This window comes from Oncorhynchus kisutch, linkage group LG5, assembly GCF_002021735.2.
Source record: "Oncorhynchus kisutch isolate 150728-3 linkage group LG5, Okis_V2, whole genome shotgun sequence".
NCBI classification, from domain to species: domain Eukaryota; kingdom Metazoa; phylum Chordata; class Actinopteri; order Salmoniformes; family Salmonidae; genus Oncorhynchus; species Oncorhynchus kisutch.
This window is the reverse complement of record NC_034178.2, coordinates 59,511,849-59,536,720: the sequence shown is the minus strand read 5'-3', so window position 1 is coordinate 59,536,720 and position 24,872 is coordinate 59,511,849. Positions and strand designations below refer to the sequence as shown.

At 44.0% G+C, this 24,872-nt stretch overlaps 1 protein-coding gene across 1 annotated transcript in view; it reads left to right on the top strand.

Annotated features, from left to right (window-relative positions):
• Positions 1-286: 286 nt before the first annotated feature.
• The window catches only part of LOC109891624 (ERC protein 2-like), a 96,945-nt gene continuing 72,359 nt past the window's right edge, over positions 287-24,872 (top strand). Inside the window, exons 1-2 of the mRNA XM_031823909.1 lie at positions 287-387; positions 9,355-10,191. Coding sequence (XP_031679769.1) covers positions 9,514-10,191 — 678 coding nt within the window. The 5' untranslated portion in view covers positions 287-387; positions 9,355-9,513. The remainder of the gene's footprint in view (positions 388-9,354; positions 10,192-24,872) is intronic.

Genomic DNA, 24,872 nt, shown 5'->3' with positions numbered 1-24,872 from the left:
TAATATTGGGGATGGTGGGGGTTGGCAAACTACACCAGCCAGTTACCAAACAATTCCTCAACTAACTAAATAAGTTGTTAAACCTACACCACCCATATTATACCCGTGAGGATGGTGACCATAAAAAGCAGGGAGGTTAATGATTAAGTCTGATGAATTTGTGAGTTGAAAAATTAGATTTCTATATTGGGATTACACAGTCACGTTTCGATGGTTCAATACTCTGCTCTCTTTTGACTGTCCCTTTAAATCAGACTGTGCTGCTCTGTAGTAGGTAGCGAGAGAGAGCGCGTGTCCGCTGCCCAATGACAGCGCAGGATGCTTGACTGGTGTGAATGGAGTTGCTGTCTCTGAAAGGTGATGGAGAGGAATTAACTGTAGGAAAAGGTACATTTCTATTTGATTTATTCAAGATCAATGCTGATATGTATGATATAGAGCAGTACTGACTCAGTAAATGTGTAAATAGTGAAGTTTTTTCGATGTGTGCGTAAAAAATCACTCCCAATCCTTTCGTTGGATGGTATTGTAGATGCATGCATGGGAAAAACGTACGGTAGGCAAGGTAATTTGTAGTCACTCTGTTTTTATCATGTATAGGCCCATTTCACTCATTCGATCCGGGTGAAAATCTAATTTGTTTTTGTCGGCTCATTTCGAGTTGAATCGGTGTCCAGGAAAAGTGAAAGAATTGCATATAAGTCTATTTAATTTTCAATATAAAGGATTTCGAGGGCGTTAGAATCGTATTTTATCTTAATAGGGCCCAGTGCTCTGTAATGTATACGGTTTTATACATCTAGTGGCTAATTGTCATACATTATCACATTGCATTTAGATAAAATGCTAGATAAAAATACTATATACATAAACAATGACAATTCGACATATTAATGCTGTAATGCCCCAGGGTTTCATTATGTCATATATGTCCTTATTAGAATAATTCAGGGGGAAGCATTTTACAGATGCTGTCATTATGAATTAGAAATATTTCGCAATATTGATACCAGGATCTTATTGATACTGTATATCATTTAGGATATTAGGCTACTAAACATTATCCTTTTATGTTCCAACAATTTTTTTAAAGCGATATGAGAAGAACCCTACAGCTACATGTCCCCCCTCAAACTAATGAGCCCCCTTCAGAAATCGACGTTTCATGTTGGCTAACTGACAAAGGTGACAGCCATTAGGAAAAACGTTTTTCTGCTATCTGATCCTCTCAACCAATAATGAAAGGCAAGGGGAGTGGTTTCAATTGTGGGGTTGGGTGTCTTGTCAATGGTAACGCTTGATGATGGTCATTCAATATTATGTAGCCTACTTAGTGGAGCATATACATAATTTGCCCCACGTAATTATTCTGCACAGTTGTAGCCTATGCAGCTGACCTCGTGCGGCACGTGTTGTGCCGATGTTGAGTAAATTTTAAATTATGTCCTGGTGTGAATGTTTGTATTCAAACTCTAGCCTAAGGTACAGTATGCATGATGGCTGAAACATTGACCATTTACATACATTTGTGACTGGAACAATGATGCCACATTGGCGTGTAATTATGTGATTTATAATGATATTTAGAGAGACACTGCTGTGGTCTTATGTGGATTTCGATGCCATCATGGCAAGAGTAAAGGCCACCAAAATAAAGGTTTTCTAAGGTTGCGCGTGGTTGATGAAAGGAAAATGACATGGCCTTATAGAAATGTAGACAGCCCCAAAACCAAAAGCAGCATTATTTATTTACACAGAAACACCCAGGGCCTATATGTGCGACCGATTCCGTGCCACATCTCTGAATCTCAGACGACAATTTCTTCTGCACAGTCCTTCGCTTGTAGTCATTTTGGCCCTCGCAAACACAGCTGCTTACGCTTTTCTGCCACATAACACCTGCCTTTATTAGGCTAAGAGTATTATCATCGTCTGGCTTGTTGATTGCATATGCAAATATATGCAATGTGTTTGACTCTTGGTTCAGCACCATGGACAGCACCGCAGTTAGCGCTAACGCTGTTTGTGGATTCAGCACTGATGTTGGGTCGATTCAGCATCACAACCCCGGACCGCTTTAATGGGAGAGGATTGTAGGCTCCTGTGTTGATGTGGCTTCACAGACAGAAGACATAGGCGTTTAGCTCAGTGGGATAGCAAAGTCTTGTTGCACCCAGGAGACCTGGGGTTTGAACCCAGCTGGCCACATGCAGTTCTTGATGCTTTTCCAACATTTCCACTACAGACTTCACAAACACTTTGTAGCCATTGGAAGCCAATTGAAGATAAGAATTGGCAGCCTCCTGATATGCATGTTGTATAACTTGTTTGAACTTAATTAGCTACAGCCTCTGAGGGACTGGCTGCTGAAAAAGCAACTTGTTTAGCTAATACAACTGCTTCAGTCCTCTCAGCTAATGTAGGCTGACATATTACACCCTTTCCAATGGATTTAATTTGATTCGCTCTGCCATTTTGTATTTGTAACACTCACATCCCATTTTAAAGCTTCTTGTTGCAGAAAACATTTGTCTTCGTGTTGTTGTAATTGCCTACTTATGTATTTTCTCACAATATTTCTTCAATATTTATATCTTGTCCGCAAAATGCTTAGCCTGGACCCATATCTGTTTCTGCTGTCTTGCCAAGTCCTATGGTCATTGTAATTTCCAAACACCAGGCTGTAAAATACTTTCATTGCCTCCAATATCCTTGTGGGACTTCATAGACAGACATACAGCCATATCACATCACTATCTGATTCTGAAAGGGAGAGGTGGTGCTATAGGCAAAGTCAGGTCTGGCTGTAGGGCAGGCACATAATGGTTCCGGTAAAGATAGTGGCCATCTTGTCCTCACCCTTACCCTGGCATGGAGGGAGGAGTGAATGGTACAGGTGACCAGACCATCTGTAGTCACTCTCACATTTCCTTTCTCCTTCCTCTATCCACCCACACTGGAATTCACAGCAATACTCTTTTTTCTTGCCTTTTCAAACTTAAGTTAGCGTGATGTAAGAGGACTGCCAACCCAGGTGCTTTATTGCTGTAAGCCCAGACAATGCAGTCACCATGGAAACCATCACTTCTGAGAAGATGATGCAAGTGTGGCCCGGAAGGAAGGAAGAATACAGCCCAGTTATCATCACAGACAGACAACACCATTCCTTAAAACAACCCAGTTATTCTGGTAATACATTTACATTTTAGTAATTAAATGCAGACACACTTATCCAGAGGAACTTACAGTTCATCTTAAGTTCACAGTTTATCTTAAGTTAGCTAGGTGGGACAACCACATCTCAGTCATCTCCGTCATAATACAACCAATCAAATCAAAATGAGAGGGCAGTGGGAGGGACCATGAAGAACAGCTACAACCAATTAAATGTTTGACTTGATAATAGAATCTTATTAGAAATAAATGGAAAGAAAGGAGGGAGGGAGGGAGGGAGGGAGGGAGGGAGAGAGGGAGGGAGGGAGGGAGGGAGGGAGGGAGGGAGGGAGGGAGGGAGGGAGGGAGGGAGGGAGGGAGGGAGGGAGGGAGGGAGGGAGGGAGGGAGGGAGGGAGGGAGGGAGGGAGGGAGGGAGGGAGGGAGGGAGGGAGGGAGGGAGGGAGGGAGGGAAAAAATGGAAAATGCTTTTAGACATATTGCACTTTTTTACACTGGAGCCTAACAAAATGAGTCTGGTCCCAGATCTGTTTGTGCTCTTGCCAACTCCATTAAGTTGGCATGATAGCACACAAAGACTGGCACTGGGACAAAAGTACAAATAAATACAATGTTAGATTGACACTGAAGAGCCTGAGTATAACACACAGCCTCCTAACATTAGGTAAAATGAGTGGTCTAACAATAACACATCTAAAATCTAAAAACATTGCATTACATAACACTTACATACAACCACCATGTGGCTCAAAGATGATTGGCTAGAGTCTGAGAGTGGCTAAGTGTTGCAAAATTCCAGTAACTTTCCCAAAATTTCCAGAAACCAGAGAATTTTGGGAAAGTTGCTGGAAATGTGCGACACTAAAGTGTTTAGAAGACTACTGATGGTGCTAGAACCTGATGATGCTGCTTGATTGTTGTAAATTGTATTTTAGGATACGTCCCAAATGCCTAACCATTCCCCATATAGGGCACCACCCCTGACCAGGGCTCTGGTCAAAAGTAGTGGACTACACAGGGAATAGGGTTCTACCCGGGACACAGATATTCTCATATTCAGTTGTAGAATCTGACTACATACAGACATAACTACCACTTTGGATACCTAAAACTAATAATTGAAGAAAAATATAAACACAATATGCAATCATTTCAAAGGTTTTACCGAGTTACAGTTCATATAAGGAAATCAGTCAATTAAAATACATTCATAAAGCCCTAATATAAGTATTTCACATGACTGGGAATACAGATATACACATACCTAATAAAAAAAATGGGCCTCACAAAGGGCCTCAGGATCTCATCAGGGCATCTCTATGCGTTTAAATTTGCATTGATAAAATGCAATTGCGTTCGTTGTCCGTAGCTTATGCCTGCACATACCATAACCCACAGCCACCACTGGGCAGTCTGTTCACAACGTTGACATCAGCAAACCGCTGATCAACACGACGCCATACACCTTCTTCAATATACATACTACCGTGCTCCGCACTCTCATGCGCCAAGTGGATTCTCCGAGGACGTTATTTTGAGTATGTTCTTGTCAGGACGAGAGTGTGGAGAACGGATAAAACATTACATTTGAGAAGCACTTGCTTCTCCCAATTCACCAAACTTTCTTCCAGCTAAGACAATGGCAACAATAGAGACCAAACAAGATATACACAAAGCCAACATTTTGCTTCATAATTATCAGCTGGATTTATGCGAATCCTTGTAATCTAGCTAGGCAAACATAACCTAAAACGAATGTTATGCAAGGTACAGTAGATGTCAATTCTTCGTGGGTAGCTAGCTAACAATTATTCGTGACTAGTCAGTTAGCCCTATTGACTTACTTACCCATTTACTGAACCTTCCTTCTAACCAAGACAGTGGCAATAGAGATGAAACAAGATATACACAAAGCAAACGTTTTACTTCATAACCATCAGCTAGCTATATGTGAATCGTAATAATGTAGCTAACCAGATAGTATAACAGGCAAAAATGACCTAAAACCAATGTTATCGAAGGTAGATGTCAATTCTTTGTGGGTAGCTAGCTAACAATTCGTTGTGGCTATCTAGCCAGTTAGTTCTATTGACATACTATGGGCTTGCGACCTACACACACTACAGTGGGTATTGTAGGCAGGTAACCATTCCAAAATTAACACAGCATGTATTTATTAACGTATCAATATACAATATTGTAGTCAGGCAACATATGAGATGTGAATATGCAGCATTTCATTCCGAAGTAGGAGTGCATTTGCTCTCTCCAGCTCAAATAATGATTTCAAGAAAATGTGCTTCATTTTTTAATAGCTTGCATCCTATTTCATTGCATACTTTCCGTTGAAGCTTGCATCGATGCATGCTTCAAAATTTGTACAAACGGAGCACGCATTCGAGAAGTGCCCTCCGTGCTCCGTTTCGCATATTTGGGCTCATGCTCCGACGGTCTCCAATTTGAGTGCTCTGGAACACGATGGTATGCATTTTGAGAAACACCCCTGGTCTGCGGTTGTGAGGCCAGTTGGACCTCCTGTCAAATTCTCTAAAACAACATCGGAGGCAGTTTATGGTAGAGAAATTAACATTCAATTGTCTGGCAACAGCTCTGGTGGACATTCCTGCAGTCAGAATACCAATTTCACAAGCTCCCTCAAAACTTGAGACATCTGTGGGATTTTGTGTGACAAAACTGCACATTTTAGAGTGGCATTTTATTTTCCCCAGCAGAAGGTGCACCTGTGTAATGATCATGCTGTTTAATCAGCTTCTTGATATGCCACACCTGTCAGGTGGATGGATTATCTTGGCAAAGAAGAAATGCTCACTAACAGGGATCTGAACAAATTTGTGCACAACATTTGGGAGACTTTTTGAGCATATGGAACTTTTCGGGAATGTATTATTTCAGTTCATGAAACCTGAGACCAATACTTTACATGTTGCTTCTATATTTTGTTAAGTGTAAAACAAAAACAGTTTAATGGAATTGTAGAAATACTAAGTATAGAGAGGGAGACGTTTTGAGCCCATTTGACACATTCACACTCAGACCAACACGCTGTAGTGTACACAGTATTACGCTACCCCCCCCCCCCCCCCCCCACACACACACACACACATACACAGAACAGCCAAAATACTAATTGCAATTATGTTGGTAAATCCTTCAGAGCTCAAATAAATGTATTGTTTCTGTACGAACAAGTTGTCCCCACAGACAGACAGACAGCACCATCATCACTTAAAACAGCCCAGTTATCCCCATAGACAGAGAAGCACCACCACCATCCCTTAAAACAGCCATTCATCTTTGGGTTTCTCCTACCAGAACCCTATTTGCTTCCTGTACCTCCGGAGCCCTTTGATAACACTGGAGGAGCATTCCAAATGGCAACAATTCCCTATATAGTGAACTACTTTTGACCAGGGCACATAGGGCTCTGGTCAAAAGTAGTGCACAATATAGGGAATACCATTTGGGACAAAGACCATATACTGGAGGCGGTAACCGCTCAGCTAAATGTGATGTCCAGAAACGTGGCTGCCATTTTGACGACTCTGGTGTATAATGACTCCACATGGAATTGAGCTCTGTGCATGCTAATGTGTGTCCAGCAAACACTAGCAGTAGCCTACAATAGGAAGCATTATGTTCACACACCGCTCTGTACTCTGTTTTCTAGGTGGGAATTACAATTCATTTGAAACATAGATTTATATGGCTGGATTAAATCCGTATCACCAAAGTATCGTGGAAGATCCGCCTAAAAATGTAAAGGTAATTTCCGATTGAGCCGGCATATGCAGTGTTTACCGTGAACGCTGTCTCTGTGACCGTGGGCACATTGCCTTAAATTGTCAATCGTGCTATAAAGTGGATCTTCAGCGTTAGAGACTGAATAGAGCCCGTAGCTATACCATGACAGCACAGCTGTATGATGTAGGTCTATAGATGGACAATTACAATATATTCGTTTTACCCATTGATTATGTGCCATTAATACAACAGCAGAAGCTCCATTTGTCTTTATTTTTAGAACAAAAGATGAGGTACACTTGCAGCCATTCTGCCTTCCCCTGGTTTCTATTCATTAGTGCAAACCGTAGCAACACAGTTTGCAACGGAAAATGAAAACCAGTGTTTATTATTCAACAAAATTAGGGTAGTCCCTCCCTGTTTCAGTCCATTTTCTTCCGTTTGGTGTCTAGTGAATGTGACCCTAGGGTGTGGCGGGATAAGAGTGATTACATACGGCTGAGTGCTCCAGAAGAGGAAATGGAAGCGTGCGCAACTCTGGGGGATGTAGTCTCTAACTGATACCCAGTCACTCACTAAGGTGACTGCTTATTGACATGTATTATATATTATTATAAACTGGGTGGTTCGACCCCTGAATGCTGATTGGCTGAAATGACAAAACATTTATTTTTACTGCTCTCATTATTTTGGTATCCAGTTTATAATAGCAATAAGGTATCTCAGGGTTTGTGATATATGGCCAATATACCACGGCTAAGACCTGTATCCTAGCACTCTGTGATGTGTCGAGCCGAAGAACAACCCTTAGCCGTGGTATATTGGCCATATACCACACCCCCTCAGGCCTTATTGCTTAATTATACCATGCCATTGTTGAGTACTTATTTCTGATTGGCATGAAGGGGGCATTCTAGAGTGTGCATTATTTCTCATATAACGCACAGTAAAATTCAATGCCTTTCTGTAGTTTATTCTTACATGTTCTATGTTTGAGTTACTTTTGACAACAAAAGTCAAATTCATAACATTATTGGCAGTGTTGAATTCGATTTTCACAATGGCAAGCTAGGACTGTTTGTTTGGTTACCACGGCAACTACTGTAGCTATCTTGCTAGCTACTTCAGTGGATGTTGAACACATTTCTAGAGGCAAATGTGTTAAAGCTGCAACAAACACTCAAACTGGACAGTTTTATCTGAAACTCTTCATTCAAAGATTCAATCATTTACACTCTTACTGACAGTTGTGGCTGCTTTGCGTGATGGGGCTCCCGAGTGGCGGTCTATGGCACTGCATGTCAGTGCAAGAGGCGTCACTATAGTACCTGGTTTGAATCCAGGCTGTATCACATCTGGCCGTGATTGGGAGTCCCATAGGGGACAATTGGCCCAGCGTCGTCCAGATTTGGAGTAGGCTGTCATTGTAAATAAGAATATGTTCTTTACTGACTTTGCTAGTTAAATAAAGGTTACATTTAAAATAAAAATGTTTTGTTGTCTCTACCTTCTTGCCCTTTGTGCTGTTTGTGCCCAATAATGTTTGTACCATGTTTTGTGCAGTTACCGTGTTGTGCTACTGCCATGTTGTGTTGCTACCATGCTGTATTGTCATGTGCTGCTGCCTTGCTATGTCGTTGTCTTAGGTCTCTCTTTATGTAGTGTTGTCTCGCTTGTCGTGATGTGTGTTTTGTCCTATATTTTTATATGAGAGGCCTTTTGCCTTTTGGTAGGCCGTCATTGTAAATAAGAATTTGTCCTTAACTGACTTGCCTAGTTAAATATAGGTTAAATAGCCATGGTATAAAAGGGATTATCAACTCGGGGCTCTATGCGTTCTCTGGAAAATAATGTAACTCCACGGAAGGTCAGTTCCTTGAGGAACGCACATTCCACGTTGTTCATTATTTTCCATAGAACGCATAGCCCCTCATTGAATATCATTTGCCTCTTAGTGTCAGATGGGCATGGCACCTGGTTTTATGCCTTTATGATACTATAGTTGCTATACTATGTACTACTATGCACAGTAGGATAGGTGTTCTCTGCTTTCTGACTGGGTCAGCACTAATAGGACTGGGATGAGTGCCTGGGCCGGGGGAAACCAGGGTGATGCTGTGATTCCCAGTGGGTTCACTTAGAATTGGAATCCCTTCCTGTAAAATAAACCCACAGAGCCACAGGCTGGTGACTCACTCACCCAGCTGTCAATGTGAACAGGAGGAGAGCAGCTCTTTTCAACACCACACCCACCAAACCCTACAGGGGGGTTAGTGTGTGTGTGTGTGTGTGTGTGTGTGTGAGAGAGAGAGAGGAATGGTTTTTGTATATGCTTTTGAAGTTATTTTATTTTATCTAACACAAAATATGCAGCAGATTTCTTGTCATTATGATGACAAATTCTACTCCCATTTCCACAGATCTGTTGACATTGAGGCCCTCCACCCACACAGGCAAGCAGTGAGCCACCTATGTGTCTCGCAGAGAGAGAGTACACTGTGATCGTTGCAGCGCGCCCCTGGTAAGGACCCTGTGGCGTGCGTCCGGCCAGCCCAGGCCACACCTCCCTCACCCAGGACATGTACGGCAGTGCCCGAGCAGTAGGCCACATCGAGAGCAGCCCTGCACGGTCCCCACGACTGCCTAGGTCCCCCAGGCTGGGTCACCGGAGGGCCAGTAGTGGGGGTGGAAGCAGTGGAGGGGGCAAGACGCTCTCCATGGAGAACATCCAGTCGCTGAACGCTGCCTACGCCACATCCGGGCCCATGTATCTGAGCGACCATGAGGGAGTGGGCTCCACCGCCACCTACCCCAAGGGCACCATGACGCTGGGGCGTGCCTCCAACCGGGCCATGTACGGGGGGCGTGTCACGGCCATGGGCAGCAGCCCCAACATTGCCACGGTGGGGCTGGGCCACCACACTGACCTGCTGTCCTACAGCGACCTAGGCTCCCTGTCCATGCTGCAGCACCACCACCACCACCAGGGGGTGCCGTCTGCCCTGCTGCGGCAGGCGGTACGGGGTGGTGGGGGGGAGTTGCTGGAGATGCAGGCCACACTCCGGGACATGCAGCGGGAGAATGACCTGCTTAGGAGAGAGCTGGACCTGAAGGACAGCAAGCTGGGCTCGTCCACCAACAGCATCAAGAGCTTCTGGAGCCCCGAGCTGAAGAAGGAGAGGATGATACGTAAGGAGGAGGCGGCGCGCACCTCCGTCCTCAAGGAGCAGATGAGGGTCACTCACGAGGAAAACCAGGTTAGAACACAACATGCCTTCTCCCCTCCTCTCCCCTATGCCACTTCTTGGTAGTATACACTTGGTGGTGTGTAGTTGGAAGTGCACACTTGATAGTGTGTACTAGGATTAGTGTGCACTTCTACAACTCAATCTCCCTGTGCATCTCACTCTGCCATCTGTCCCCTCTCTCTATGTTTTTTTCTGGATCGCTCTACCTTCTTGTCACAGTTTCTCACTGTTCTCGCTCCTGTCTCGTCACTCTAACTATTCTCTTTTTGTCCCAAGATATTCTCTGTCTCTACTCCCTGATGTCCAATAATTATCACATCGTCATTCAGAATGAATGGGAGGGATGGAGGTGGGGAGGGAGGTGGATACGCATGCAGTAAGAAGCTTCTAAAATAATCTATCTAGATTCTACAGTATCTTACTGTGGTAAAATCATAATTAACTACAACTTCGCAACTCTACGTTTCAGTGCAGCGCACCACACACTGTACAGTATATCAAATATTGCACTTTGTTAAAGCATCCTGGTTCATCCTGGTTTGTTTTTCTGGAGGCTTTATCCAAATTGTACCCAAGAGATTGTGCCCAAGTGATTGTTAGGCTGCAGTACGGCCACAGCTGATTTTAGGGATTTGGCCACAACAGTGGTGGCTGGTGGGTGGAGATATAGGAGGACTGGCTCATAATAATGGCTAGAATGTAGTGGAATGGTATCCATGTGGTATCCATGTGAATGGTTTCCATGTGTTTGTGGTGTTTGATATCTTTCCATTCATTCCATTTCAGTCATTACAATGAGACATTCTTATACAGTCCGCACACCAGCCACCACTGAGCCACGGATGGACGATGTAAGGGCTATGTCCACAGCCAACTGTGATTTGATTGGTCTCTGTACCTTCCCCCTGTGTCTCTGTATGTTGGTTGTGACACTATGGAGTTCCAAACTGCCTCTGGAAGCAATGACCGCACAATAACTGTTCGTCGGGGCCTTCATGAAATGGATTTCAATGGCTGAGTAGCTGCACACAAGCCTAAGATCACCATGCACAATTCCAAGCGTCGGCTGGCAGTTCGCCGCCATTGGATTCTGGAGCAGTGGAAACGCATTCTCTGGAGTGATGAATCACGCTTCACCATCTGGCAATCCGACAGACAATTCTGTGTTTGGCGGATACCAGGAGAACACTACCTGCCCCAATGCATAGTGCCAACTGTAAAGCTTGGTGGAGGAGGAATAATGGTCTGTGGCTGTTTTTCATGGTTCAGGCTCCTTAGTTCCAGTGAAGGGAAATCTTAATGCTACAGCATACAATTACGTTCTAGACGATTCTGTGCTTCCAACTTTGTGGCAACAGTTTGGGGAAGGCCCTTTCCTGTTTCAGCATGACAATGCCACCGTGCACAAAGCGAGGTCCATACTGAAATGTTTTTTTGAGACCGGTGTGGAAGAACTTGGCTTGGCTGAGCCCAGACCTCAGTTCCATTGAACACCTTTGGGATGAATTGGAACGCCGACTGCGAGCCAGGCCTAATCGCCCAACATCACGCCTGACCTCAGTAATGCTCTTGTGGCTCAATGGAAGCAAGTACCCACAGCAATGTTCCAACATCTAGAGGAAAGCCTTTCCAGAAGAGTGGAGGCTGTTATAGCAACAAACGCGTGACCAACTCCATATTAATATTTGACTTTTGGCTATGTAGTGTATATCTAACATCCAGGATGTCTTGTTTTCATACAGTGCATTGAGGGTGTGTGTGGTGACTTTGTCATTATTCCATGAGAAGTATATGAGTATACATAAGGGGATAAGACACGTATGCTCATACAAGAGGCAGAGCCTACATACAGTGTATGAATTATAGATTTTGTGACATCTACAGTGACATCTACAATGTGTGTGTGTGTAGGTGGAGTAAATCCTCTCAATTTTTGTCTGGATGATATCTCCCTCCCTGGAGACAGAGTTAGCCTACATTAATGAATTGCGTTTGGCTAATAAAAAGCAGCTGTGTCTTGCCAATGTAATTGCTCACTTGTATCTTGATTCACAGGGTTGCGGTTGGGGCATTGTAAGGCAAACACATACTCACATACAGACCCACCCCCAGTCCGATGGTTCTGGAGGGTGGAAGAATTCCTTGCCCAAAAGACTTGTTGAGCTGCTGACTGAAGAGAGTAAATTACATCCAGTCTGCTTTTAGCTCAGTCCGTCTATTATAGCAGCCCACTATTAGCCAAAGTAAATATTATACATTATTTATATACTGAAAATACAGTGTGTTCTTTCTTACATCATCGTTGTTCTCGGAGTCGATCTAAAAGATAGCGAAGGAGTCAGGCGCAGGACACAGATAAGAGTAACAATCACTGATTTACTCAATCCAAAACGTAACAAAATCCCGTTCCAAACAAGACAAAACAGGACTCAAACTACAACACACCGGAATACACGAAAGACAATCAGGCACAAAACAGAAAGGGAAACCAGAGGGTTAAATAAGGAACATAATCATGAGATGGGAACCAGGTGTGTAAACAGACAAAACAAAAGGAAAAATGAAACATGGATCGGTGGCAGCTAGAAAGCCGGTGACGTCAACCTGTAACGGATTTCCTCCTCTTCGTCTGAGGAGGAGTAAGGATCGGACCAAAGCGCAGCGTTGTACGTGTTCATGATGATTTTAATTAAAGAAGGCACTGAACACTGAATCAAAACAATAAACAATGCCGTGAATTTACAAAACCTAAACAGTACCGTGTGGCCCAAACACTCACAAGGAAACAAACACCTACAAACCAAAAGTGAAACGCAGGCTACCTAAGTATGATTCTCAATCAGAGACAACTAACGACACCTGCCTCTGATTGAGAACCATACTAGGCCGAACACAAAAACCAACATAGAAAAACAAACATAGACTGCCCACCCCAACTCACGCCCTGACCATACTAAAACAAAGAATAAAATAACAGAACTATGGTCAGAACGTGACACGACCACCGAACGCCGCCCGAACAAGGAGAGGGAACAACTTCGGTGGAAGTTGTGAGTTGTAGCGGAGAAAACTCACTCATATGACTCAACGTATGATTCAAGCACACTCAAACGACTCACAATTAGCCTAGATCTGTTTCATTGAAATGCTAGTTTTCTACTAATGGTACATTATCATCAAATAATGCAGCACCCTGTGGGTCTTAGCTGAGCTGAAGGTAATGATTACTGTAGATGCTATGGCCACAGCATTTTGAACATTCACCATTTTGATCATTATTTAGCATCAGCTCAGGGTCATTATTTAGCATCAGCTCATGGTCATTATTTAACATCAGCTCAGGGTCATTATTTAACATCAGCTCAGGGTCATTATTTAACATCAGCTCAGGGTCATTATTTAACATCAGCTCAGGGTCATTATTTAACATCAGCTCAGGGTCATTATTTAACATCAGCTCAGGGTCATTATTTAGCATCAGCTCAGGGGCATTATTTAGCAACAACGCGGGGTCATTATTTAGCATCAACTCGGTCATTATTTAGCATCAACTCAGGGTCATTATTTAACATCAGCTCAGGGTCATTATTTAACATCAACTCAGGGTCATTATTTAACATCAACTCAGGGTCATTATTTAACATCAACGTCAAACACTGCCATCCCAACTCATAATGGTGTGTGTGTCTGTCCCTTTGTCTGTAACAATGTGTGTTTCTGTTAATGCATGTGTGTGTGGTGCACGTGTGTGTGTGTGTGTGTGTATGTGTGTAAGCGTGTGTGTGTAACAACGTGTGTGTAAATGTGTTGTTATTGCTGGGCCGGAGCTGCTGGAGCTCTGCTGCTGAGCCAGGCAGTCAGCAACCATCATCACAATCCCCAAAATGGAGGATATAACACTGCTGTGTTTATGCTCAGACACACCACTGGCACAGAGTTTCCACAGATGAGATTGTTGGTTCCTGCTAAACTGCCATATTTCTCTGATCTGTAATCTTCTGTTAGTCGTCTCATCTCACGCGTGAAGACACACGCACGCATGCACGCACATATACATTCACACACACAGCCACACACACACACACTCATTTGTAGTGGCAGTGTTAGTCTCACAGCAGGGGAACAGTTCTCTTTCCTGTCGGCAGTTCTGCATTATAATGGCCAGCAGCTAGGCCCCTCGCTCAGCCTCAGTGCTCCTTAGATCCAACAAGCCTGTAACCAGCCTGTAGCCTCCTCCCAGGTTGTGGGAATGTGTGTTTGTGTATGTGTGTGTGTATGGAGCCCACTAATCTACTGTGTGTGTGTGTGTAACCTGTGTGGTTGTGGGTGCAGGATGGTTACAAATGTGTTGTTGTGCCCACTGTTCATGGGTGTGGTAGGCTTGTATTTATTATATTTATTAAAATTTTTATCCAGTTTTCTCCCCAATTTCGTGGTATCCAATTGTTTTAGTAGCTACTATCTTGTCTCGTCGCTACAACTCCCGTACGGGCTCGGGAGAGACGAAGGTTGAAAGTCATGCGTCCCCTGATACACAACCCAACCAAGCCGCACTGCTTCTTAACACAGCGCACATCCAACCCGGAAGCCAGCCGCACCAATGTGTCGGGGGAAACACTGTGCACCTGGCAACCTTGGTTAGCGTGCACTGTGCCCGGCCCGTCACAGGAGTCGCTGGTGCGCGATGAGACAAGGACATCCCTACCGGCCAACCCCTCCCTAACCCGGGCGACGCTAGGCCAATTGTGCGTCACCCCGCGGACCTCCCGGTCGCGGCCGGTTACGACAGAGCCTGGGCGCGAACCCAGAGTCTCTGGATGGCACAGCCCTTAACCACTGCGCCACCCGGGAGGCCGGCTTGTATTTATTTTAAACAAAGATTAACAGAATGTGTGGTAATCAAAGACGATTAGAGTATTGTGCAGAATAATATATCATTTAATAGTCATGGATGTGCAGTAATCATGTGAATATGTATTATCCCAGACACCCTGGACCCACTCCAATGTGCATAACGCCCAACAGATCTACAGATGATGCAATCTCTATTGCACTCCACACTGCCCTCTCCCACCTGGATAAGAGGAGCACCTACGTGAGAATTCTGTTCATTGACTACAGCTCAGAGTTCAACACCATTGTGCCCTCCAAGCTCATCACTAAACTAAGGACCCTGGGATTAAACACTCCTCCTGGATTGACAGACCAATATTTTTGTGACATCTAGTTTTAACCTGAGCTTTTAACATGACCGGTTTAAACTAGGGAGGATGGGAAGAGAGGAGGAGAGGAGAGGTGTAGAAAGGACATGAGAAGAGTGAGTTAGCTATGGGTGATATTTTGACGCTAAGGAAGAGGAAGAGAGAGAGAGAAAAGTGAGGAGATGAGAGGCCTCATTAGAGTGAGTAACATCTTGGCCCTATATCACAGACAGGGTTTAAGTCTAGATCAGAGAAGAGGAAGATGGATGGAGGAGTGGAAGGGATAAGTGGAGAGGAGGGGATGCATGTGTAACGGATGTGAAACGGCTAGCTTAGTTAGCGGTGCGCGCTAAATAGCGTTACAATTGGTGACTTCACTTGCTCTGAGACCTTGAAGTAGTAGTTCCCCTTGCTCTGCAAGAGCCGCGGCTTTTGTGGAGCGATGGGTAACTATGCTTCGAGGGTGACTGTTATTGATCTGTGCAGAGGGAGGTGAGGGGATGAGTGGAGGTGAGAGGGGAGGAAGGGAGGGGATGGGATGAGTGGTGGGAGGAAGGGGATGAGTGGAGAGGAGGGGATGAGTGGAGAGGAAGGAGGGGGAAAAGACAGTTCAAGAAAGATAATTCATGAGAAGGAAGGAAATAATGGAAGAGAGAGAGAGAGGAAATGAGAGATATGAGAGATGAGTAGAGTAGAAATAAGGGTTGATTAGTCAAAGCATACCAAATCAGCTTGTGCTTCCTTGTCCGCCATCTATCCATTATGTACAGCAGAGGCATGAGACAGTTGGACTGAACAGTAAATTCCTGGAGTCAGTGAGCAGGTCTGGGATTATCGATCCGGCTGGAGTAACACTGCAGCGCTTGGCCTTCATAGAGCTCCTTCGTTTAACGAAGCGGAGTGGAGCTGTCAGAGTTTTCCAGATGGAAACTTTCCCCGGTGTCCGGTCCGATGCTCCTGGTCGGCCTAGGGAATGATCAGCCAGCCGTAGTCAGCCAGCCGAGTCACAATGCATTTCAGCCATTTGTGGTAATTTGTATTTGTCATCTCAGGTCAATATGACTGATTCTAGATTAGTTTTAGTCAGATGCTTTGAGCTGAACTGAAGCAGGGAAATGCCTTGTATTCCTCTGGTGAAGTTCATACTACTGTAGTAGTCAGTGGTATGAGTGAATAGTAATGTTGAAGCAGATGACTGTGTCTTTCACCTGAACCTCAAAGGCCTTCAGTGTGTGCGCGTGCGCGCGTTCATACAGCATGACAATGTGTGTGTGTATGTGTGTGCGTGCATGTGTGTGCATTTGTGGTTGCTGAGAGTGTCTGTGTGTGTGTGTGTGTGTGTGTGTGTGTGTGTGTGTGTGTGTGTGTGTGTGTGTGTGTGTGTGTGTGTGTGTGTGTGTGTGTACATTCGTGGATATGTGCATGCGTGTGTGTGTGTAACGAACATCTGTGGTGGAAGAAGGTGAGGACCAAAGCACAGCGTGGTAAATGTTCATGTTTTTTAATAAAGTAATGAACACCGAACAAAAACAATAAACGTGAAGTAATCAAACCGAAACAGTCCGGAAACACGGAAAATAAACACCCACAACTCAAAAGTGAAACCAGGCTCCCTAAGTATGATTCTCAATCAGGGACAATTATTAACAGCTGCCTCTGATTGAGAACCATACCAGGCTGAACACAGAAAATCACAAATTATAGAAAAAAGAACATAGACAACCCACCCAACTCACGCCCTGACCATACTAAAACAAAGACATAATAAAAGAACTAAGGTCAGAACGTGACAGTGTGAGCTAGAGGTCTTCATGGGTCTGACAGACCTGAATTCTGATATCTGACCCGAGTCCCGAGCAGGTCCTGGTCCCAAATTCAGATTTTTGTCTCAGATCTGGGTCTGGTCTGATACATTTTTATTTTAAATACGTTTGCAAAAATGTCTAAAAACCTGTTTTCGCTTTGTCATTATGGGGTATTGTGTGTAGATTGATAAAGAAAAATAACAATTGAATCCATTTCAGAATAAGGCTGTAACGTAACAAAATGTGAAAAAGTCAAGGGGTCTGAATACTTTCCGAATGCACTGTAATTGTCAAGGGTCTCGGGTATGTGCAATTAAAATTTATTTACCAACTGGACCTGGAATTGGACACGTCCTCTGGTAATTGAATGTGTGTGAGTTGATGAGACCTGCGCGAGTTTGTAATCTGTGTCAGTTTATTGCAAGTCGATAAAACGGGTAATTTACAGTGTCTTCAGAAAGTATTCATACTCCTTGACTTATTCCACATTTTATTGTTTTACAGCCTGAATTCAAAATGGATTCAATTTTTTAAAAATCTCACCCATCTACACATAATAACCTATAATGACAAAGAGAAACATGTTTTTAGAAATGTAGCAAATTGATTGAAATGTAAATACATAAATATAGGTTAGAATCATCTTTGGAAACTGTGAGTCTTTATGGGTAAGTCTCTAAGAGCTTTGCACACCTGGACTATACAACATTTACACATTATTCTTTAAATAAATCTTCAAGCTCTGTCAAGTTGGTTGTTAATCATTGTCTTTCAAGTCCTGCCATAGATTTTCAAGCCCATTTAGGTCAGAACTCTAACTAGGCCACTCAGGAACATTCAATGTCACCTTGGTTAGCAACTCCAATGTAGATTTGGCCTTGTGTTTTAGGTTATTGTCCTGCTGAAATGTTAATTTGTGTCCAAGTGTCTGTTGGAAAGCAGACTGAACCAGGTTTTCCTCTAGGATTTTGCCTGTGCTTAGCTTTATTCCATTTATTTTTATCCTAAAAAACTCCCTAGTCCTTGCTGATGACAAGCATATCCATAACATGATGCAGCCACCACCATTCTTGAACAGTGGTAATCAGTTATGTGTTGTGTTGGATTGGATTTGCCCCAAACACAAAACGTTGTATTCAGGACATAAAGTTAAAATGTTTTTTAAAACGTTACTTTACTGCCTTACTGCAAACAGGATTTATGTTTTGGAATATTTTGTATCTGTACAGGGTTCCTTCTTTTCACTCTGTCAATTAGTTTATTATTGTGAAGTGACTACAATTTTGTTTATCTATCCTCAGTTTTCTCCTATCACAGCCATTGCACCCTGTAACTGTTTTAAAGTCACCATCAGCCTCATGGTGAAATCCCTGAGGTTCCTTCCTCTCTGGCAACTGAGTTAGGAAGGAAGCCTGTATCTTTGTAGTGACTGGGTGTATTGATACACCACCCAAAGTGTAATTCATAACTTCACCCTTCTTTGCGAGGCTTTGGAAAACCTCCCTGGTCCTTGTGTTTCAATCTGTGTTTGAAATTCACTACTCGACTGAGGGACCTTCCAGATAATTGTATGTGTGGGGAACAGAGATGAGGTAGTCATTCAAAAAGTAATGTTAAACACTATTACTGTGAGTGAGTCCATGCAACTTATTATGTGACTTGTTAGGCACATTTCTACTCCGGAACTTATTTAGGCTTACAATAACAAAGGGGTTTAGTACTTATTGACTCAAGATATTGCAGCTTTTAATATTTTATTAGTTTGTTTAAAATAAATATAATTCCAGTTTGACATTTTGGGGAGTTGATTGTAGGCTAGTGACACAACACAACAAACTGTGGTAACAGTCAAGAGTCGTGAATACTTTCTGAAGGCACTGACTATCTGTTTTGCAGTAGTAGCTTATCTGGCAAATTTAAAGAAATGTATGCTGGTGTTGGGAACATGGCATCTTTCTCTCGGTCTCTCTAGGGTTTAGGACACAACTGTGGATCATTTAGCCAATATCACTCGTTTATTGATGGCGCTGGTTCATTTCTCTCTTTCTACTCTCGGATCTGAACGGGTATCTAGGATCTGAACGGGTCTCTCGGATCTGAATGGGTCTCTCGGATCTCAACCAGCATAAGTATGTTTGGGTCTGTTTTTCCATAGGCCTTTTCGGAACGTGTCTGACTGTCCTCTGGTCCGTTCGGAATGGGTATCCATTTCATTAACTTTTATGCTTATCGGGTCGGGTGGGAAAGCCACAGATCCATCTCTAGTGGAAACCTGTGCCAGTGTGTTTGTTGTTTTGAACCTCCCTGTGTGTGTGAATAACAGGTTGTGCTACTCTCTATGAAGGTGAGACCTGTCACTGACGCACGCAGCCCCCGTCAGCAAACGGATGACTGGCCTGCCCAGAAATTAAGAATGAATGATGATATATCATGTATCTGCTATATCCAGGACATCTAGGCAACCATCGCCTCAATGTGAGTCCTTACTGTGAGGTCTAACAGTCTCCTACATTAGTGTTTCTCAATCCTGGCCCTGGCACTAACCCACCTCATTCAAATCAAAGACTTGGTGAGGAGTTCATTAGTTGAATCAGGTATGTTAGTGCTAGGGCAAGAGGGTCCACAGGACCAGGACTGAGAAATACTGTAGACCTACATTATGGTCTAGTAGTCCACTATGTTCTGACCACTACTTTCCATAGTCACCTAGTACTTCACAAGGCATGTGGTTTAGAACATGCACCAGACCGAGAGGGAGAGGCAGAGGGGCAAAGGCAAAGAGAGAGGCATAGGCAGAGGGAGAGGAAGAGGAAGAGGGAGAGGGAGAGGCAGGGAGAGGAAGAGGTAAAGGAAGAGGCAGGGAGAGGGAGAGTTAAAGGAAGAGGCAGGGAGAGGGAGAGGTATAGGCAGAGGCAGAGGGAGAGGGAGAGGTATAGGGAGAGGGAGAGGCATAGGGAGAGGCAGGGAGAGGAAGAGGTAAAGGAAGAGGCAGGGAGAGGGAGAGGTATAGGCAGAGGCAGAGGGAGAGGTATAGGCAGAGGGAGAGGTATAGGCAGAGGGAGAGGTATAGGCAGAGGGAGAGGTATAGGGAGAGGGAGAGGGAGAGGGAGAGGCAGAGGCAGAGGCAAAGAGAGAGGCATAGGCAGAGGGAAAGGAAGAGGCATAGGGAGAGGCAGGGAGAGGCAGGGAGAGGAAGAGGTAAAGGAAGAGGCAGGGAGAGGGAGAGGTATAGGCAGAGGGAGAGGTATAGGCAGAGGGAGAGGTATAGGCAGAGGGAGAGGTATAGGGAGAGGGAGAGGCAGAGGCAAAGAGAGAGGCATAGGGAAAGGAAGAGGCATAGGGAGAGGCAGGGAGAGGAAGAGGAAGAGGTAAAGGAAGAGGCAGGGAGAGGGAGAGGTATAGGGAGAGGGAGAGGGAGAGGCAGAGGCAAAGAGAGAGGCGGAGGCAAAGAGAGAGGCGGAGGCAAAGAGAGAGGCAAAGAGAGAGGAAGAGGCAAAGAGAGAGGAAGAGGAAGAGAGAGAAGCAGAGGAAGAGGGAGTGGCACAGGCAGGGAGAGGAAGACGGAGTGGAAGAGGGAGAGGGTGAAGATGAGGCAGAGGAAGAAAGAGAGGGAGAGGAAGAGGAAGAGGGATATGCAGGGAGAGGAAGAGGAAGAGAGAGACAGAGGAAGAGGAAGAGGAAGAGGGAGAGGCAGGGAGAGGTAGAGGCAGAGGCAGAGGTAGAGGTAGAGGTAGAGGCACAGGGATAGGAAGAGGCAGAGGCACATCTATATAAGACAGAATAAAGTAGACGGCACGGGTCAAAATGTTGATTTATGGCCCTGTGTCCAGATATGGGCATCCGGCCAGGACATCCTGTTCCTGTTGTCACGTGTTAGAGGGTGTGTTATTTTATATCTATATTGCATCTATTCCTTTGAAGTTGTCATGCTGATTGACATCTAGGGACCTGGTTAAACTGAGGGGTTCTGTGTTTGAACTTTTTGAAAGAGTATGGCCCCACACCCCTGTTTTATTGCCCTTAGGGTTGCTATCTATGAAGCAGGAATGTCCGGGTATTGGCTGTGGCAGACACATTATAAATAAAGTCCAGAACAAGGCATGCGACCCCAGAACAGTAAACAAGATTTTTAAAATTAACATGTATTTTGTGATCAGTGGCAAAGCTGTGATGACAGTAACAACGGAAGCAGGACCGCGGCTGAAACAACTTGGGGCAGCAGGGTAGCCTAGTGGTTAGAGTGTTGGACTAGTAACCGGAAGGTTGCAAGTTCAAACCCCTGAGCTGACAAGGTACAAATCTGTCGTTCTGCCCCTGAACAGGCAGTTAACCCACTGTTCCCACTGTTCCCAGGCCGTCATTGAAAATAAGAATTAGTTCTTAACTGACTTGCCTGGTTAAATAAATAAATAAATAAATAAATAAAATAGAGAAAGGGCCAAGTATAGTGCCACAATATACGATGTGCCAAAAAAGCCAGTTAGAGGGGGTTTTGAGGTACACACAACATTCGGTCCAATTATCTCTTCCATGAATTAAGATACCGTCTGATGTCACTTTTCATGATAACCTCAAAAGAACAGATCAGAACAACAGTTTAGTTTAGAGACCTCCGGGTATAAAGGCGCAGGCTTGCGCCTAAAAAACGGAGGTTAAAAGAAACTCAGTAAGTCAAAGACGGGGTAAAGTGAGGAGGTCTGGACCAAAAACGGTAAAAAGAATACTCTGAAGTATTTTCGAAAAGAACAAGCACCATGGCTCTTTTCACCGCATGTCCTCTGAAGCTATAAAGACAGAGCTCGATCTTTTCACGGCCCCCTTAACCCAACATTCAGTAGAGAGGTCCAGTTATGTGGAGATAGCCCCACTCTCTGCCATTACAGAAAACGGTCTCATAGAGTTTTTCATACCAGGCCACGGTGACAACTATCTGGACCTCAACAACACCTTGGTGCATTGGCGTCTAAAAGTGACCAAAAGAGATGGTACTAATATTGCAAACGATGCCAAAGTGAGTCTCATTAATTACCCAGTGGCCACCATCTTCTCCCAAGTGGATGTGACTTTGGGTGAACGTCTAATCAGTCAAAGCAGTGCCACATACCCATATAGGGCCATCATGGAGTGTTTACTCAACTACTCTGAAGACACTCTCAAGACACAATTCAGCGCCAGGATGTTTAGCAAGGATACTGCAGGAGTCTCTATGGAATGGACAGACCCATCCACCGGTGCAAACAAAGGACTGGAGGCACGCGCTCGCTACTATGCCGAATCTCGAGAGTTTCATCAGCTAGGCCATATACACTGACATTTTCTTTCAAGAATGTTTACCTTTAAATGCGCTTGATTTAAGACCTAAATTAACCAGGGCCAAGGATGAGTTTTGCCTAATGTCTGCCCAGGACGGGGACTTTAGTTTAAAAGTGTTGAGAGCAACGCTTTATATTAAAAAGTGTCTGTATCTCTGGCAGTTCGTCTGGGTCACTCACAGGCTCTGATGAAAGGAAATGCCCTTTACCCTCTCCAAAGAATTACCATGAAAAGATTTAGCATACCTGTGGGCAGTAGAATCTGCAGTGGCCCTTTACCACGATACATGGTTATAGGTTTGGTTGATCACGCCTCTAATACGGGCAGCTTAAATAAAAAAACATTTAATTTCCAACATTTCAATGCAGAGTATGTAGCTCTCTGTCAGGACGGTCGGCAGGTCCCTGCTAAGGCTTTCCAACCACAATTTAATAACAACATATCTGTGCGAGAATTTTACAATCAATTCCTGGCTACCGGGAGGCATCTAAAAGATCTCTCTTTACCTATTGACAGAAATGATTTTGCAGAGGGTTACACATTGTATGCTTTCAATTTATCACCTGATGATGACACCTCAGGAAATCTTTCGGTGGTGTCCCAAGGTAACCTCAGGCTGGAAATGCATTTCCGTACACCTTTAGCCTGTACAGTTAGCATGATATTTTATGCATGCTCTGATTCAATCTTGGAAGTGAATGCCCGAAGACAGGTCTTAGTGGATTATTATTAAGGATCGTTGAGCAAAGACATGAATACCCAAGAGTTGGAAGGGCTCATGAGCCGACTGATTGGAAAACAATTTTGTGAAGTGCTGGCTTGTGATGAATTACCTATTGAGAAATGGCCGGAGCGGCCTGCCATGTTTATTGTCAATACCCATCCTAAACACATGCCGGTGAACATTGGCTAGCTGTGACATTAGAAGATGAAGGAGGAAGAAAAATCTCAACTTTTTTTGATTCCTACGGCTTTCCCCCCGGTTTTTCACATTTCCCCAAATCTATTAAAGATTTTTTGACCAAAAACGTCTCAAAGATCTACTACAGCATCAAACAAGTACAAGATAACCTTTCCACTACATGTGGTCAACACTGTGTAATCTACCTATGCCAAAGAGCCCGGGGAGTTTCTTTTGAAGATGTTATGTCTCTTTATAAGGATGATTTAAGAAGTAATGATAACGTTGTAGCTTGTTTTTGATTGAAAATATCAAAAATGTGTGTCCTTTAAGACCGTGTAATCAAGGCATATGCTCACGTCAAATGTTTCAAGAATGCCACAAATGTTAAATTGCTTAATTTTTCTAATAAAATGTATTAAATTTAATCATAGTCATTCAAAAGTCATTCAAAAGTCTAACCACCCAGAGAGATCGGGATTAGGAAAAGGTCCGGAGGCGTTCAGGGGGGTAAATGAGTTATCATCATTCATTTCATAGGGAGGCGGGTTGTTGGGGCATCTTTAGGGGTGCTGTATCTTGTTGAAGTGTTTTAAAGAGTGAATCTGTTGACAAAGCTTATAGTTGGGTACACCCGAGAGGGGAATGTTGAGGATGGCCAAGGCCTTAAGAAACTGAAGCCACCCTGGAGGTCTTCTGTCATCAGCAACCTTGTGGGCCGAGGTGGTACTTTTAAGCAAGTCAAGCATATGTGAACCCCTGACAACAGAGCCCTGAAGGATAAACTCTCCTTTGTCGTTCCAAGTAGCGGCCCCATTTGAGTCATTTATCTTGTTCATAATGTATCTAACATTCTTCCTGTTACGTGCCGGAACATGGGTTAACATGTCATGCATAACTTTATCTCCAGACGGTAAGCTCACAGGTACAGGCATTACAGAGGCTTGGCTCTCGCTAGGCTCGTCATCTTTTAAAGGGTCCGGAAATAGTTAAATGGCCGGTCTCTCTCTCCCCTTGTTTCACCAAGGCCGAATACCTTTGCAAGAGGTTTGTGTATTTTTGGACCTTATCATAGGGGTTCAATCCTTTTCGATTCAAAATATCCTTCATGGCCGTATCCAAATCATTTTCCGCTGTTTGTCTGATATTTTCAGGACCCTGCACTTGTTTTTTAAGTCTATCCAACTCTTGTTGTGGCACCAGATACATTTTATTGGCCATCACACTCTGTGTTCAACCCCCACGTCTGGCAGCAATAAGGCTGGTGATGAAGGGCACGGCTATACTTAGTAAAGGTAGAATAAAACCGCCAGACTGTTGTATGCTATGTCTTTTCTTTTGAAGACTGGCCCTTTTATTGGCAAAGAGTTTGATCGCGGTCTTTTGTCTCTTTAATTTTTTCAATTGTGTCAGGGTGAGTGGAATGCGTCCTTTGAGAAGATTCAAAGCAATCTCACATAGGGATAATAT